Source organism: Condylura cristata, unplaced genomic scaffold, assembly GCF_000260355.1.
Source record: "Condylura cristata isolate star-nosed mole 26May11 unplaced genomic scaffold, ConCri1.0 scaffold00037, whole genome shotgun sequence".
Taxonomy (NCBI): domain Eukaryota; kingdom Metazoa; phylum Chordata; class Mammalia; order Eulipotyphla; family Talpidae; genus Condylura; species Condylura cristata.
Window position 1 is genome coordinate 6,680,116 of NW_004567138.1, and position 16,383 is coordinate 6,696,498.

A 16,383-nucleotide genomic window follows, 5' to 3' on the forward strand; every position below is an offset into this window, starting at 1 on the left:
CTAGTAGGTAGAGTAAATGCACTTGTCTTAAGGAGGTCTTTTGTTCACTGCTGTACCTCTCTGCCCTGTCACTTGTGTGAAGCTGCTGCTGAGATTGTTACAGAGTAGAAGAACATGACTGCATCCTTGTTCACCAGGTACTTACGGTTTACTAAGAGTCATGAGACAAGAAAACTGACGAGAAAAGCAGGAGCCAGATCATAACAGGGTCAGCCCAGAGTTATATAAAGGAAAGATTGTAAATGAGTCAAGATACGTAGAGAAAATCAAGAAGAATGTCATCAGGCAGTGCGCCACAGGAGATGGATAGATAGGCAGGTGCATCTAGATGTGACCAAGATTCCATGGGAAGGAAGTATTGTAGCTTGAATTGTGTTAGTGGAGAAGTTGATTAGGACTGCATTTCATAGAACATATCGTATTGCTACTTTCCACTCAAACTCACCCTGGAGTGTCCCTGGAAATAGCAAAAATGAGTCTTGCACCTGTTTGGTTAGAATCTCTACAGATAATGATTATTTTTGCCTTTGTAGATCATACAGTCTCTGTAGCAACTTTTCTCAGGCCTATTTTTTTTAATATGTAATACTTTATATATACATATATACATATACATATATATACATATACATATATATACATATATACATACACATGTGTATATACACATACATATGTGTATGCATGTATGTATATATGTATGTGTGTACATATGTGTGTGTGTGTGTATACACACACACACACCATTCTTCGTTTTGTGCATTTTTTCATCTCGGTTGTAATCCCCATAGACTTTCCATCCCCAATTTACCCATATGCCATCACCATAGCCCTGTGCACTCCACCCGCCCCTGTTTTTACCCTAGTCCCTTCTCCTTTCCCATCGAATGTCTCTGATTTATAGTTCTTTGTTGATTTTCATTTTTACTTTATTACAATTGATTTTTTTTTCCCTGATCCCTTACACTCCTGCTATGAGTGAAGCCATCAGGTATTTTTCTTTTTCTGTCTGGCTTATCTCACTAAGCATGATCCCTTCCAGCTCCATCCATGTCGCTACAAATGGCATGAATTTATCTTTTTTGATTGCTGAGTAATATGCTGTTGTGTATATACCACACCTTCTTGATCAGTCATGTATTTTTGGGTATTTGGGTTGATTCCACATCTTCCCCATTGTAAATAGGGCAGCAATAAACATGGGGTGCAGGTGTCTTTTTGAATTGATGTCTTTGTGTCCTTTGGGTATCATCCCTGTCCTTTAGCCAGAGTAGCCTTAGAGAATATGTGCCCAAGGTACCCATGCGCCAATAGAATTTTATTTTGTAGGACAGTCAGTGGCTGAATTTGGCCAATGAAACATAGTTATTTTTAGGGTAAACTGAATTTAAACAGAAGGTCAGCTGATACGAAATAACGGAAATGTGAGTAATTCTGTGTTTTCATTCGGTGGCTCTGGCACACACACTCACACTGTTTTTTTCTTTTCTTTCTTTTTTTTTCTTTTGTATTCAGATGATTCTGTACAAATTGCATTTTAGGATGCTGTAAGAGTTGCACCGTAATATCTCAGCATGCCATTTCTTGATGATGACAATACTTCCATTAAAAAGTAAAAGTTGGCCTAATTTCTTATTTACAGTGAACTGGTTATTACAAGCAACTGCACTTTGACTATATAATTTTACAAATTATCCTTCCTGAGACCTGATGTTCAGTCACCATTAAAGAACATTATGATTTAGGGTTGAGTTTCTAAAAATTCAATAAGTGTCTTTTTATTTTTTCAAAGTTTAATTTTAAGAGATTTAAGACGCTTACCCAACTTTGTAGTTTTTGCCCTGTCCTGATATTCATTTAATTGGTTCTGCTAATGTGAATGCCCTTTCAAATATGAAAAAAATAAAGCAAGGGGGAAAAGTTGATTATTTCTATAATTGGATTTTGTCTTGAATAAAATGATTTCACCCACTTTATCTTTCTGACTTAAGGGATGGGGGTGGGAGACAAGTTTCCTTTTCATATTATAGTCAGAACAGACAGAAGAAGGTGTAGTCTATCCCATGGTATCAGGATAGCATATTGGTTTGGGTTGTAATTAATTACTGATGCTGAATATACTCTGGCTCCTGCTTTCATTCCCAAATCTAAATTTCCACTGTGTGCAAAATAATTCCATCCAGGAAGAATTCTAATTACTTTAGTAATTATCATCTTATCTCTAAATGGAATTCAGACATTTGCTGCAGTTTATGAATGTTAGAAATGTTTCATTTCCTTTTCACCTTGAATAACAGAAAAATACACATTACTGAATCTGGCTTCATTGAACCTTATAATTCATGTTGCCATAGAAACAGAAAAACTCATATAAGAATTGTGTTAACAGTACGTAGATAGTAAATACCTTCACTTTAACCAGCAATATCATAAAATGATTTTAATAACAGATGTGTAAAATTTCTGTGAAATTTAATATAGTGCCTTTTAAATATTATAACAATATTATCCAGTGTACTTACTTTTAATTTTTAAAGCAATATCTTGAGTCTTAGGTAAGGCTTTATGCTTATGCCAAAATATTTGCAGTAGAATACGAGCATAAGTACAATGGGATGAAAAACTTATTTAGCATAGCATTTATTTAATTTTTAGTTAATAGTGATGAGTCATTTGATTTTTGCTTGAGGCCAAACTGTATATTCCGGATTGACACTGGATTTAGAAATGTTGTGGCTGCCACTAAATTCCTTGTGTCATCTGTGTCTACCTGGCATCTTTGACGCTACTTTTTGTTCTTAGCTTCAGCACCACTTTCCTATATATGCTTGATCACTTTTTTATCACACACTGCTTTAAATGGTTATTTTTGTTTTACCATTTTGAATTCAGATTTAGAATATTCAAAAATTTGCAAGGTTTTAGCAGATCATTTGTCATTTTACCCCTATGATTCTTTTTCCCTTCTCTCATAGTATTACCTATTTTTACATCAAAAAATAAAAGGGTAACATATATAAACTGAGTCATCTGGATTTTTTTTTTAGCTTACTAAAAGCAGTTTGATGACTTCCAAAAGTGAGTATAATTAAAAAAAACTAATTGTTAATAATTTTTTTTTCAATGAGAGGCCTATAAAAGGTTTTCTGATTGCAACTATCCCATATAATCAATACCTGAATTGTACATTAGCATGCAGATTTTAGCCAATATTTGAAAACAGCTTCTGGAAACAGGTAAGCTTGCACTGATCTCTAAAGGTCAGGTATTTCATGGTTTTTCCTTTGAAAAAGATCCCAACTAATATATGAGAACACATTTGTATTCTTATTATATTTAACTTTCAAACAGGGTGGAGGTTTTTCTTAACCTGTCTTTTTACCATTTGTTTCCAATTTTATCACTTTATCTTAAGGGAAAGTTGTCTGTGTGGATGTCCCTTCATTAAGGTACTGGAATGTGGGCGTAGGTGAATTTGGTTGCGGTGCTCAGGTTGTGGTGTGGCAGAGAAGCTGTACCAGAGGATATTTAAGATGGGGAATTTATTCCAAACATGTTGGAAGACAGGAAAAGCAAAGATTGAGAGATGGGGTAACCGGAGAGTACAGGAAGCAATTTTTGCCAGTAGGACTAGGGAAATAGAGAGGAGAGGTGGGGTTGCTGGAACACAGATCCACGACCTTCTACCATAAAAGCAGGAAGTAAGCACTTCCAGAAACACAGAAGCTTCTCGCTGGGCCTGCCCTCCTGATCATCCGTCTACACCCCTGCCTGAGGAGCTGACAGGAAGCTGACTCCCTAAGGAGTTGGACATAGAATCTAGGCTTGAGACCCAGCATCACCATGCTAAGAGAAAGTTGGGGTAACACGGTTTGCATCATCTCCAAAAAATTAAAATGGCCAGAGTGGCACCCCTTACATCCTACTGACTTGTTATGAGGTCAAACTTGACAAAATTAATGATCCCGATCATGAAACAAAACAAAGTCGCAGTACCACATGGCTCAGTTTAGAGTTTCTGCTCAAAGCTACCCCTGCAAAATGGTTATTTCATTCACATTAATTTCCATTACCTTCTCTGCTTAAAAAAAAAAAAGGTATAATACACAGACTGTATCAGTAGGTCAAAGATTACCTATTATCCATTTTTCCTAGTATCTTTTTGATTGATCCAGAGCATTCACAGAAATATTTCCTTACCGTATTTGGAGTGAGAAGGAGGTTTACATCTTTGTATATGCACTGGGGTGTACAGGTGCAGGCCTCTACAAATCTTTCCTATCACCAGTGTCCCAACAGGAATCAGAAGAAACTATGCTTACTTCCTCCTGAAAAATGAACATACAGTTTTACATGTGACAGTAGGCATTCTGCAGGTTCTAAGAAGAGAAACCCCCCTGGGTGACATAAAGGGCAGTGTTAGCACTGACTGTTGCTTTACTTTGCATTTCTGTCATCTTTTCCCATCGTGAGCGCAGCTAGCTGAAGGGAAGACTGGACACACAGCACCTGTTCACAAGCGTACAGTGGAAGAGTGATTCCTGCTACGTCCACAGTTACCACACTAGCTGGAGTGGGGAGGGAGAGGATGGAAGAACGGGCAATAAATAAGTAGATGCACCTACAGATATTTCATCATTTGTTCAAATTTTACCGAAGAGAAAATTGTGTACAGAACTGTTACTTAAGTCAATTACTTTCAAGTAGAAACTTGTGTGAGCTATTTTTATTTTGTTGATGTTTATTTAGTTTTATTTTTGGTTTTCCACTTGTCTTGACCAGTTCTTATTTGTACAGTTTTGATATAATTAAATTCCCAGAAACCAAGTAAATACTAGTATAATTCAAATAATTCAAAACATATTTTGGCTTTTTTTCAGGTTGCACAGCAGCCAAAGTATCATTAATATCTAGAGCATGTTAGGGTTTACTGCACTTTTACTACCAATCTCACTTCTCCAGATGTCAGTGTCTTCTCATTCTTTGTGTGTGATAAAGTAGATCAATCCGATCATGCCATGTCAACTGTATTTAAGTGGCTTGTATGTTCTCATTCCATATTCCATCAATAATTATCTGCTAATACTTACCTACAGCACCAGATGCCTAAGAAATATGACAGAAATATAGGCCATATGTGTAATGGGAGGGGAGGAACCCAGATTCAGGTAGTTGGTACAGTTTTATCCTTCATTTCTTTTTCTCAAGGAGCAGAAAAACAAGGTGACATCTGCTAAGCACCTACTGTGTGTCACTTGCTACTGTAAATCCATTCTATTCATTCCTTCTCTTGAGTCTCTTCCTTTTGTTCAGGCAGGGATGTGCTGTTATCCCCATGAGTAGGGGACAGAAGTGAGGCTAGAACAGTAAGGTAATCTGTGATAACATGTTTAGAAACTGGGGTTCCAAATCTGTCTGGATTTAAAATCAGATCTCATGCTGTTAATATGCTTCCTCTCTCTGAGCTATCTCTAAAGAGATAGATAGTCACATCTAGTTCTGATGAGTGGTAATCATGACAAAGACAAGACTAAGATTTCATATGAGGAATAAGCCTACAGGTGACCATTTAAGTCTTTACTGCTTCTTTGTTCCCCCGGGCAGAGGTGGTAGAAAGAGCAGAAGTCATGTTGAAAAGTTTGGGTTTGAATTCTTATTTTACCAAAGCTAGGTGACAATCACTTAACCTCTTCACATAGTTACGGTGCTTTACAGATGCAGCCTCAAAGATACATGCAAGGTTTACTATTGCTATACAAATAATATTACTAAGATTTTTTTTTTAAATAGGAACTTGTGACTAGCCGGTGCTTATCAATGCACCGTGAACCCCAGTGTCATTGAATAGTGATTAAAAGTGTCAGGTCAGATCCTTTCTTAAGGTGATTCCCTGACTATGGGCAATTTATTCAACGTCTCAGAATCTTATTTCCCACGATTTACTTTCCCCATTTCTTTTTTTTTTTTTTAAGATTTATTTATTCATACAGAACTGGGGTACAGGCCAGAGATGCGGAGGATGAGAGGATTCACCAGGGACAGAGTGGGGAGCAGAACAGGCAGATCAACGAAGTACACTGCTGAGGGGAGCAGCAGGCGGGTCAGAAGAGGTCTGCCGCGCCATGTGGATCTCCTCCAGGGCAGGTGGGAATCGAACTCATGCAGAAGTGGCTTAAGCTTCTTAGTGCAGTGCTTTAACCCGCTGCGCCACCAGGGAGGGCCCTACTTTCCCCATTTCTTACAGAGATTAAAATAGAATCTACCCTGTAAAGAGGTTGTATTAGACAATATGCATGTTGGTATATTGCTGGAATTAGCATTGTATAATAAATTATGTTGTCTCCCCTGTGACAGGATTAGAGTAATAATAGCTAGTACATATCAGGCACTGTGTGTGGCAGCTACTGCCCTGTAAAATGAGTACACGTGTGAACACATTAATCTGTGAATACTTTTACTAACCCCGTTTGACAGAATAGGAAACTTAAGCACAGGAAAAGGTAAGTGATTTACCCAGTGGCGTGCAGTTCAAGTCAGTCTCTTAGTTACGTAAGGTCAGGTTTTGCTCCCAGACACCCATCTAAAAAGAAGGGGTGAACGCCCACGCCACGGTAGGCCCTCTTTGCCTCAGTAACTCATTACGGCCTTATCAAAATGGTTCAATGCCCTTTCTGTTTTCAGTCCATGTTGTTTAGAATTTTTTTCATAAGATTGTGAAACTAAATTTAGAGCTGCTGAAAAGTTCCTTGACTTAATTTGAAGATGATGAACTGCTTGTTTCTTCATCCAATATGAACAGAATGATTTCTTGTTGTCATGTATAGTTTGTTTGTTAGTAGGTCTAAGTTTTCCTCCTAGTCCTTGTGATGTTTTGTGTCCTAACATAATTTAACCTTGGCTTTTATTATCTTTGCTTTCTCCCTTTATTTGGCCATAGTTAATGCTTTGCCCACATCCTGTCAAAAGATAACCATTAGGACTTTTTAGAAGAATATATTAGAGGATTCCTCCTATCTGTCTTCAGAGTGATGTTTTTCTCTTTTTGATTTTCATTTTAAACAGGTTATCGTGGGTATAATTTAGACACTATCCAATATGCACCCAACATAAGTGTATATAGCTTGGAGATTTTATTGTGTTTACACGTTGTGCAGTTGTGATCACAGTTGAGCTTTGGAATGCTTTAGTTTCTACAAAGGTTCTTAATGCCTGTTTGAAATCAGTCCCTGCTCCCAACGTAGACCTAGGCAACTGATCTGTTTTCTGTCTATAGTTTTGCTTCTTCTAGAAATTCATAAAAGTAGAATCAAACAATAAGTAATCTTTTGTGTTTCCTTCTTTCACTTAAACATGTTTTCAGAGGTCCTTCATGCTGGTACAGGAATCAGTAGTTGGTTCTCTGTTATTTGTAAGTAAATTTCCATTGTATGGATATGCCACATTTTGTTTATCCATTCATCGGTTGACAGATATTTGGACAGTCTCCAGCTTGGAGCTGTTACAAAGAACTGCTATAACAATTCACATACAAGTCTTACTTTAATTTCACTAGGGCAGATTTGAATCTATATAGCCACTTGGTTAAGTGTTTATTTAACCTTTTGTAAAACTGGCAAACATTTTTCAAAGTGACTATATCATTTTTAGTTGATAATGCTTCACTTCTCTACCATCACTTCAACATGTTGCTTTTAAGTCTTTTTTCAGTACAGTCATTGTACTGGGCATGTGACTCCTTTTATGATTTTAACTGGCATTTGCAATTACTAATAATGTTAATCAGCTTTTTCTGCATGTATTAGCTATCCATATATGTTCTTTAGTGATGTATTGGTACTGGTTAAAATCCTTTGCTCATTATACACTTACATTGCCTTCTTACTAGTGAGTTAGGAATTAATATATTTCAGATATAGATATCTTTATCAAATACATAATTTGCATATTTTCTAACAAATTGTGGGACTTTTGTTTACTTTCTTAATGTTTTCTGTTCAGTAAGTACAAGTTATGTTTGTCCAGTTTCTTTAAAAAGAGGTATCATATCTGTCATTGGTTTTATAGCTAAAAATATTTTCCTAACTTGAGGTCACAGAGACTTTTCTTTCATACTTTCTTCTAGAAGTTTAATAATTCTAGCTATTATTTTTATTTAAATATGATTCTTTTTTAATTACTTAGTGTATAATGTAAAGGTCTGGTAAATTGTCATGTGGTCTCATTTTTTTGGTCTCTTCACCTTTGTCTCCCTATGGACTAATACCATTTATTGAAAATATTATCTCACTGAATAGCCTTATTAATTTCATTGGCATCTAATTAGCCATAAAAGTATGTGTTTTTTAATCTCTTATTCGTTGATCTGTCCTAGTTATACCATGCTTTATTGATTACTGTAGCTTTTATAGTAAGTCTTCAGGTTAGATTAATTTATGCCACCAATTTTATTCTTTTACAAAATGTAATCGGGCACCTTGGGAAGCTGAGACTGGAGGATTGCTTGAATCCCAAAGTTCTGGGCTATAGTATGTTATGGTGGTTGCGTGTCCACATTAAGTGGGGCATCAGTGTGGATGTGGGGGATAACCAGGTTACCTAAGGAGGAGAACAGGCTCAGGTTGGAAACTGAGCAGGTCAAAATGCATTTGTCTAATTTAATTTAAGTTCTTTGTATTTCTATGAAAGTTTTAGAATCAGGTTGCCAATTTCTACTGCAAAGCATATTTTGATAGCATGTACTCTGTACCTTCTGACTTTCCATTTTACCAGCAGTAAAAGTCTTCCAATTCATAAAGTGATACGTATTTCCATTTACTTAGGTATTCTTAATTTTAGTGAATTTTAAGAAATGTCTATTTACAGGTTGCTACTTTTCAATTTTATGCTTTTTTTTATTCTATGATTATACAATTATTTTATAAATTTCATTTTCAGATCTTTCCTTGTTAACATAAAAATACAAATGATTTTCAGATGTTTATCTTTAGCGTGGTTGAACTCAATTTCTTGTTGGTTATTTAGATTATTTAGACATGCAAGTTCATGTCACCTGAAAAAAAAAAATTACTTCTTCCTTTTAACATGTACGTCCTTGTTTTTTTTTTTTTTTTTTTTTTTTTTTTTTTATTTATTTATTTATTTGTGCATACAGAACTGGGGTACAGGCCAGAGGCTCAGGGCGGCAAAGACAGAGACAGAGTGGGGAGCAGAACAGGCAGATCGACGAAGTACACTGCTGAGGGGAGCAGCGGACGGGTCAGGAGAGGTCTGGCTCGCCATGTGGTCTCCTCCGGGGCAGGCGGGAATCAAACTCATGCGGAAGTGGCTTCAGATTCTCAGTGCTGCGCTTTAACCCGCTGCGCCACCAGGGAGGGCCCGTCCTTGGTTTCTTTATCTTATTTTTCTACACTGACTACAACAACCTCCAATAATTTAAGTGAGAACATAAATCTGTGCCTTGTTACCAATTTTAGTAAAAAGCATTCAACCTTTCATCAATACAGGTGATAATACTATAGGTGAATACGACAAATTTTCCTTCTATTCCTTGCTTACTGACTTATATATAAAAAAAAAATCAATGTGTGTTGAATTTGTTAAGTTTTCTTAGTCTACTAAGATTATATCTTTTATTTTTCTTTACTTTTATATGTCTAATTACATTATTGTTCATTTTATAACAGTGTTTACTTACTCCCTCCCCCTGGCATTGTCACCATAACCCCCCCATTCCTCCCTCCTCCTGTCCCCCTCCCTTGTAGGATCTCTCTGGTTTATACTTGACTATTTGCTTTTATATTGTTTGGTTGTGTTTTGTACTGTAATAACAATAGACTCCCCCACCCCATCCCCATCTTATTTGGTGCTCTTAAATTCCTACTATATGTGAAACCATTCACTATTTTTCTTGTTTCTTTTCACTTGCTGCGAATGGCATTAGTTTATCTTTTTTGATTGCTGAAGAGGATTCATATATATATATAATGTTGAATTAATGTTTTTGTGTCCTTTGGGTAGATTCATAGGAGTGGAATTGCTGGGTTGTATGGTAGCTCCATTTTTAGTAGTCTGAGGAATCTCTATACATCTTTCCATAGTGGTTGTACCAGTTTGCATTCTCACCAGCAATGTCGGAGAGTTCCTTTTTCAACACATCCTCTCCAACAGTTGTTGGTTTTTTGTTTTTGTTTGTTTTTTTGTTTGTTTTTTGATAATTTGCCATTCTCACTGGTGTCAGGTGGTATCTCATTGTGGCTTTGATTTGCATTTCCCTGATTATGAGGAATGTCCAACATTTTTTCACAGGCCTGTCGACCATTTGCAATTCCTCTTTGGATAAATGTCTTAAGTTCTCCTGTCCATTGTTGACTGGGTTGTTTGTTTTTGTTTTTGTTGATTTGAGTGAACTGTTTGGATATCTTTGGGATCAGTCTTTTGTCTGTTTATGGAGTCCGTAGGGTGTCTCTTTATCTTGGTTAACATCTCTTTTGCTGTGCAGAAGCTTTTCTGCAGAAGTTTGATGTAGTCCCTTGTGTTTATCTTTCCCTTCATTTTCTTTGCTCTGGGTGAAAAGGCTTTAAATATATTGTTGAGATGTATGTCTTGTAGTGTTTTATCTTTAATTTTCTTTGCTATTTTATGGTTTCAGGTCTTATGCCCAAATAAGAATATAGCTTTTACGTGGTCTCTTAGAATTGACAATTGCATATTAAGCTAACCTTATTGGTATTGGTAGTTAAAAGTTGGTGATGATTTTCAATCCTTTTAATATGTTTCTGGGTTCAGCTTGCTAATAATTTGTTCCAAGTTTTTGACTCTGCGTCCCTTAGAGATATTGGTGTAGAGTTTATTTCTGATCTCTCTTTTCTTTTCATGTAGGCTATGGCAGGAATTGTAAAATGAATTCTTGTCTCCTCTGAAACGCTTTCTGTAGGAATGGGTTCTCTCTCTTAACATTTGAAAGAATTCACAAGGAAGCCATTGTCCTGGACTGTTGTATATTGTTTTCTTTCTTGTGGCAAGATTCTTAATTATAAATTCAAATTTTATACATCTTTCCTTTTGAGTAAGTTTTTATAATTTATATGTTTTACAAAATTTTCTCATGTCATCTGTTTCATTTATTGCATACCACTATTCATTTTATGCTCACACTTTGCATCCCTTTATTATTATTTTTTATTTTCTTACACCTTTGTTAATTTTTGTGCAATATTTTATTTTTCCTCTCAGATGTAGACTCCATAATTCTCCCACCACCATTGCACCTGTGAGCCATCACCTGTTCCTGTCCCTTCCCTCTCTTGATCCCTCTCCCTCCCCTGCTGTATATCTCAGATCTGTGATTTTCCTGATCCTTTGTTCATTTTCCTCATATTCCATCTATAAGTAAAACCTGTCCAATATTTCTCATTGTTCATCTGACTTATTTTGCATAGAATAATTCCTTCCAGCTCCATCCATGCTGCTGCAAATGGCATTTTTATCTTTTTGATCACTGAATAGTATTCCATTATGGATACCACACCCCCCCCCCCAAGCACATCTTGATCCATTCCTCTGTTTGGGATTATTGTTTCCTTATCTTGGCTATTATAAATAGTGCTGCAGTAAACATAAGAGTGTAGATTTCCTTTGCAATTAGTGGTTTTGTGTGGGGTAGCTTCCTAGGCGTGAAATCCCTGGATCTTGTGATGGATCCATTTTAGTATTTTGAGGATCCTCCCTCCACACAGCTTTCCATAGTGGCTGAGCCAGTTTGCATTCCTACCAGCAGTGTCAAAGAGTTCCAGAAAAGTCCACATCCTCACAAGCATTTGTTATTGCCAGGGTTTTTTGTTTGTTTGTTTTTTATTTTTAAATATGGGCCAGTCTCACTGGTGTAAGGTGGCATCTCATTGTGGTTTTGATTTGCATTTCCTTAATTACAAGTGATGTTTAGAGTTTTCATATACCTTTTGGCATTTCTGATTTGGAGAAATTTCTTTTTTAGCTCTTCTGCCCAATTTTCTATAGGGTTTGTTTTTGTATCAGATGTCTTAGCATCCTTTAATACATCTCTGCTGCTGTTGTCATTCAGTCTAGCTAGTAGGTTAGTAATTTATGGACTTTATTGATCTTTTTATTTCCTGTTTGATGATTTCATCTTTTGACTCTTATTTCCTTTCTGTATCTTACTTTAAGTTTCATTGCCCCCCCTTTTTTTTTTAGGTTTCTTGTAGTAAAAACTTTGTTGAATTTACCTCTTTATAATGCAGATATTTAAGTTCATAAATACTAGTTACATTGTATTTTCATTTTGATTTCAGAATAAGATTTTTTTTCTTCCCTTCCAGTATACTTTTCTTGAAAATATTGTATAATTATCCTGGAGCTTATCTCCATAGGACTAAAAAATATTTCTTTTAATAAATATTTTATGTATGCTTAAGAATTTTAAAGAGTTTGATTCCTTTGTTGATTATTATTTTCTTTTGTGATAAGTAGCATGTGTGTTCGTCTTTCTTTTTTCACATGTGGAATCAAGTTCATAATTTATTGGTCTAAAAAGAAAAGTAGGATCATTCATTTTCATATTTTTCCTAGTGTGATACAAAATTGCAAGTGAAAATCTTGAGGTGAACTTAAAAACAAAATTTTAAGTAGTATATGAAATATAGAATGGTATGTGTGCATATCTGTATTTTTATTCAAGGTAAATAAGCATTAAAATATAAAGGAATTTAATAAGTCATAGTCAAGGCTCACATGCCCCTGATTTTCATAACTGAGAACACTGCTCCTGCTGAAACAAATGTATAGTCGGAATCTTTTACATAAATTCCATTCCCAAGTTACTCTATCAACCCATTTTGTAGTAAATAACTTGTATAAGTCATCAAATAATGGTTCAAAAATTTTGTGTTACTGAAACTAGCTGAACATTTCCATATTGCTTTCAGAAGTATTTACTGAAATGACAAAAACATAAATATGGAAAGCTTTTGAAATTTCAAAACTCATAATATCTAATAGTAGTATACATTACATTTTTGATAAATATGTAGAAATGATAATTCTAAAAAATTTTAGTATATTTGAAGATTCATAGCTTCTCAAAAACAGCATTTACTTAAAATTAGCATCTTAAATATTCGGATTAGTATTCTGACTTAAACCCTTTATAATTTCCTTAGAGCTTCTTAAGTCATATACTGTTAATTTGGATTTTGATTCACTTCAAAACCTCTTTGATTTTCTCATATACGAAGAGAACTATTTTATAGGCATTTTTGACTATTTCTTCTAAGGAACCTAATTATTCTTAAAAACCTAAGTAGCATCATTTGTACATATAAAATTAATGTATAGATGAGGCTCATCTAACATTAAAGTGCAGTCTATCTAAAAATATTTTATAAGCAGTCAATTTATTTTCTTAATACTTTGAAATCAATTAAACTACTTTTACTTTTCAATGTTGACCTAGATTCTTGACTAAATCCTACTGACCTATTTCCTTCCTCACCTGTTATCAGTCAACATTTTATGTCGATTTTCAAGCATACCCAAACATTAAACATCCCTGTCCTTAACATTTAGTATGACTCCTGTAAAGATTCTTTTCTTTTTAAATGAGGACCTTAAGGCCAAAGTAATCAAGTGTTGCATAATATGAGCTCAGCTGCACAGGATCAAGAAGAGTAGGGGGTTGGGAATGGCAATCAGTAAGGTACTTTCCTTTGGGAATACCCCATCCGCTAGTGCCAGCTTCATCCCCATTCATAGTATAGGCCAATATCCAGTTGTCTTTGTTTATGTAGTGTTTCACAGGCAGCTTCTAAGATTTTTCTTTTATTTTCCTAATAGAGAGGACTCTTCCCAGTCCTGTCTCCTGTGATCCATTACTTTTATCTTTAGTTGTAGAATTGTTTTGCTCAGGAGTAGTTAATAGTCAAGTAAAATTAGTCAATTGAAGTTATTGACATAATTTTTCTATTCCAAGTGCTTGATAAATCTAGAAAAGTCTCTTCAGGGTAAGTCTTGTATCTATGGCTTCCTGTAAAAGTATGTTTTTAGTGAATTTTCAATGTAATTTTGATAATCACACCTAGAAAAGTTAGAAAATAGTGCCTAAAATTTTAATAACACTAGAAATAGCAGAATAACCAACTATTGTAAAATACTGAAGAAGAAAGAATCTTCTAAAGGAGTAAAATGGATAGCTCTTATGGACACAAAGAGGAGGGGGTGCACTGTTTTCATAAACCCCTGCTATTTAGGGCTCTCTAAGGCTATTTGCAAATGTCCCTTCCCTAAAAATATAATTTAATCTTAAAAAGAGTAATGGAATTTAAAATGTCTGGGAAATAGGATAATTATGGTTTGTAGTCCGCTTTTTACATTTTTGTCTTGTTATTTTCTAGAGTTCCTGGAATAACTATTGCTACAGATATTATCTGTGGTTTTCCTGGAGAAACGGATCAAGATTTTCAAGAAACAGTGAAACTCGTTGAGGAATACAAATTTCCAAGTCTCTTTATTAACCAGTTTTACCCAAGACCAGGAACTCCTGCTGCAAAAATGGAACAAGTTCCAGCTCAAGTGGTAAGGCACACTTATCGGAAGGGACCTGACCACCTCACACAGCACGCTCATGGGGTGACCCTTTCATTACAAAATAAGGGAGTTTCCCAAGCTGATGTTAGAGGTAGAGAGGAACTTTATATAAGATGAGTGACCGTAGGGAGCTAAAATATCACCTTTTTCTTCTTTTGAAGTGAGGTTCCATCTCTCCTTCCCTCCCTGTCTCTTTTTAAATTGAAGTAGCATTGCATTTTATAAGTTTTGGTATTCATACTGTATTAAGTTCACCACTGAAAGTCCAGTAACATCACTATATAATTGACCCTTTTTACCTATTTATCCAAATTCCCTCTTCCCTTCCCTCTGGTAATCACTAATTGGCCTTATACTTTAAGCGTTTATTTTTTTAATTTATTTTTTTGGCAAAACCAAAGTGAATTATCATTATTTGTTTTTCCCAAATATTCATCGTTTTAATTTCCCAAGTTTCAATGTATACAGGCAAGGAAATATTTTGCAGAAAATATTTTGCCGTCCATTAAAATATTTTCTAATTAAGTTGTCAGTCATTTGCATATCCATGTAATTTTGGGGGAGTTACATTTTCACACCTCCATATAGGCACATGCTTCTCTCAGCCTCCACCAAGACTCTGTGGTAATGCCCTGTGTCTTCTAATCTTGTCCTCCCTCTCCCCCACCCATTCCATCTGGGGACCAGTATATTTTTTTTGCAGTCTAACAATTAATTTTGTTGTGCTGTGCCAGTATATGTTCTTTAGTTATAGTCCACAAATTAGTGAAACCATCCAGCATCTGTCTGTCACTTTCTGACTGTTTTTTTACTTATTATAATCACTTTCAGATGTGGCCATTTTCAATCATTTTATTCTCATCTAATCAATAGAAAATGCACATTACAGCACTGCAGATAATTTACTTTTGCTTACATAAAAAGTAAGATTAATTCGGCCCTCCCTGGTGGCGCAGCGGGTTAAAGCGCAGCACTGAGAATCTAAAGCCGCTTCTGCATGAGTTCGATTCCCGCCTGCCCCGGAGGTGACCACATGGTGTGGCAGACCTCTCCTGGACCGCCCGCTGCTCCCCTCAGCAGTGTACTTCGTCGATCTGCCTGTTCTGTTCCCCACTCTGTCTCTGGTGAAGCCTCTCGCCGCCCCTGAGCCTCTGGCCTGTACCCCAGTTCTGTATGCACAAATAAATAAATCTTTTAAAAAAATTATCAATTAATCTTACTTTTTTTTAATTTTTTTTATTTTTTTATTTTTTTTATTTTCTTTTAAAGATAAATAAATCTTTTAAAAAAATTATCAATTAATCTTACTTTTTTTTAATTTTTTTTATTTTTTTATTTTTTTTATTTTCTTTTAAAGATTTATTTATTTGTGCATACAGAACTGGGGTACAGGCCAGAGGCTCAGGGGCGGCGAGAGGCTTCACCAGAGACAGAGTGGGGAGCAGAACAGGCAGATCGACGTAGTACACTGCTGAGGGGAGCAGCGGGCGGTCCAGGAGAGGTCTGCCACACCATGTGGTCACCTCCGGGGCAGGCGGGAATCGAACTCATGCGGAAGCGGCTTTAGATTCTCAGTGCTGCGCTTTAACCTGCTGCGCCACCAGGGAGGGCCCTAATTCATAATTTTTATATCTAAATTGTAATTTTTACTGAGCTATAGTTTATATCAACAAAAATGACTCCATTTGATGTTAATTCCTTCAGTTTTGATAAATGCATCTAGTGGTCTTAACTACCACCACAGTCAAGATATAGAACAGTTCCAAAGCCTCTCAAGTTCCCATT

General features: G+C 35.8%; 1 protein-coding gene across 2 annotated transcripts in view; it reads left to right on the forward strand.

Annotated features, from left to right (window-relative positions):
- CDKAL1 (CDK5 regulatory subunit associated protein 1-like 1) overlaps positions 1 to 16,383 on the forward strand; it is a 604,990-nt gene that overhangs the window by 438,818 nt on the left and 149,789 nt on the right. For both annotated transcript variants that reach the window (XM_004693314.2, XM_012732965.1), the window contains one exon: positions 14,406 to 14,586. In XM_004693314.2, the coding sequence (XP_004693371.1) occupies positions 14,406 to 14,586 (181 nt within the window). The remainder of the gene's footprint in view (positions 1 to 14,405; positions 14,587 to 16,383) is intronic.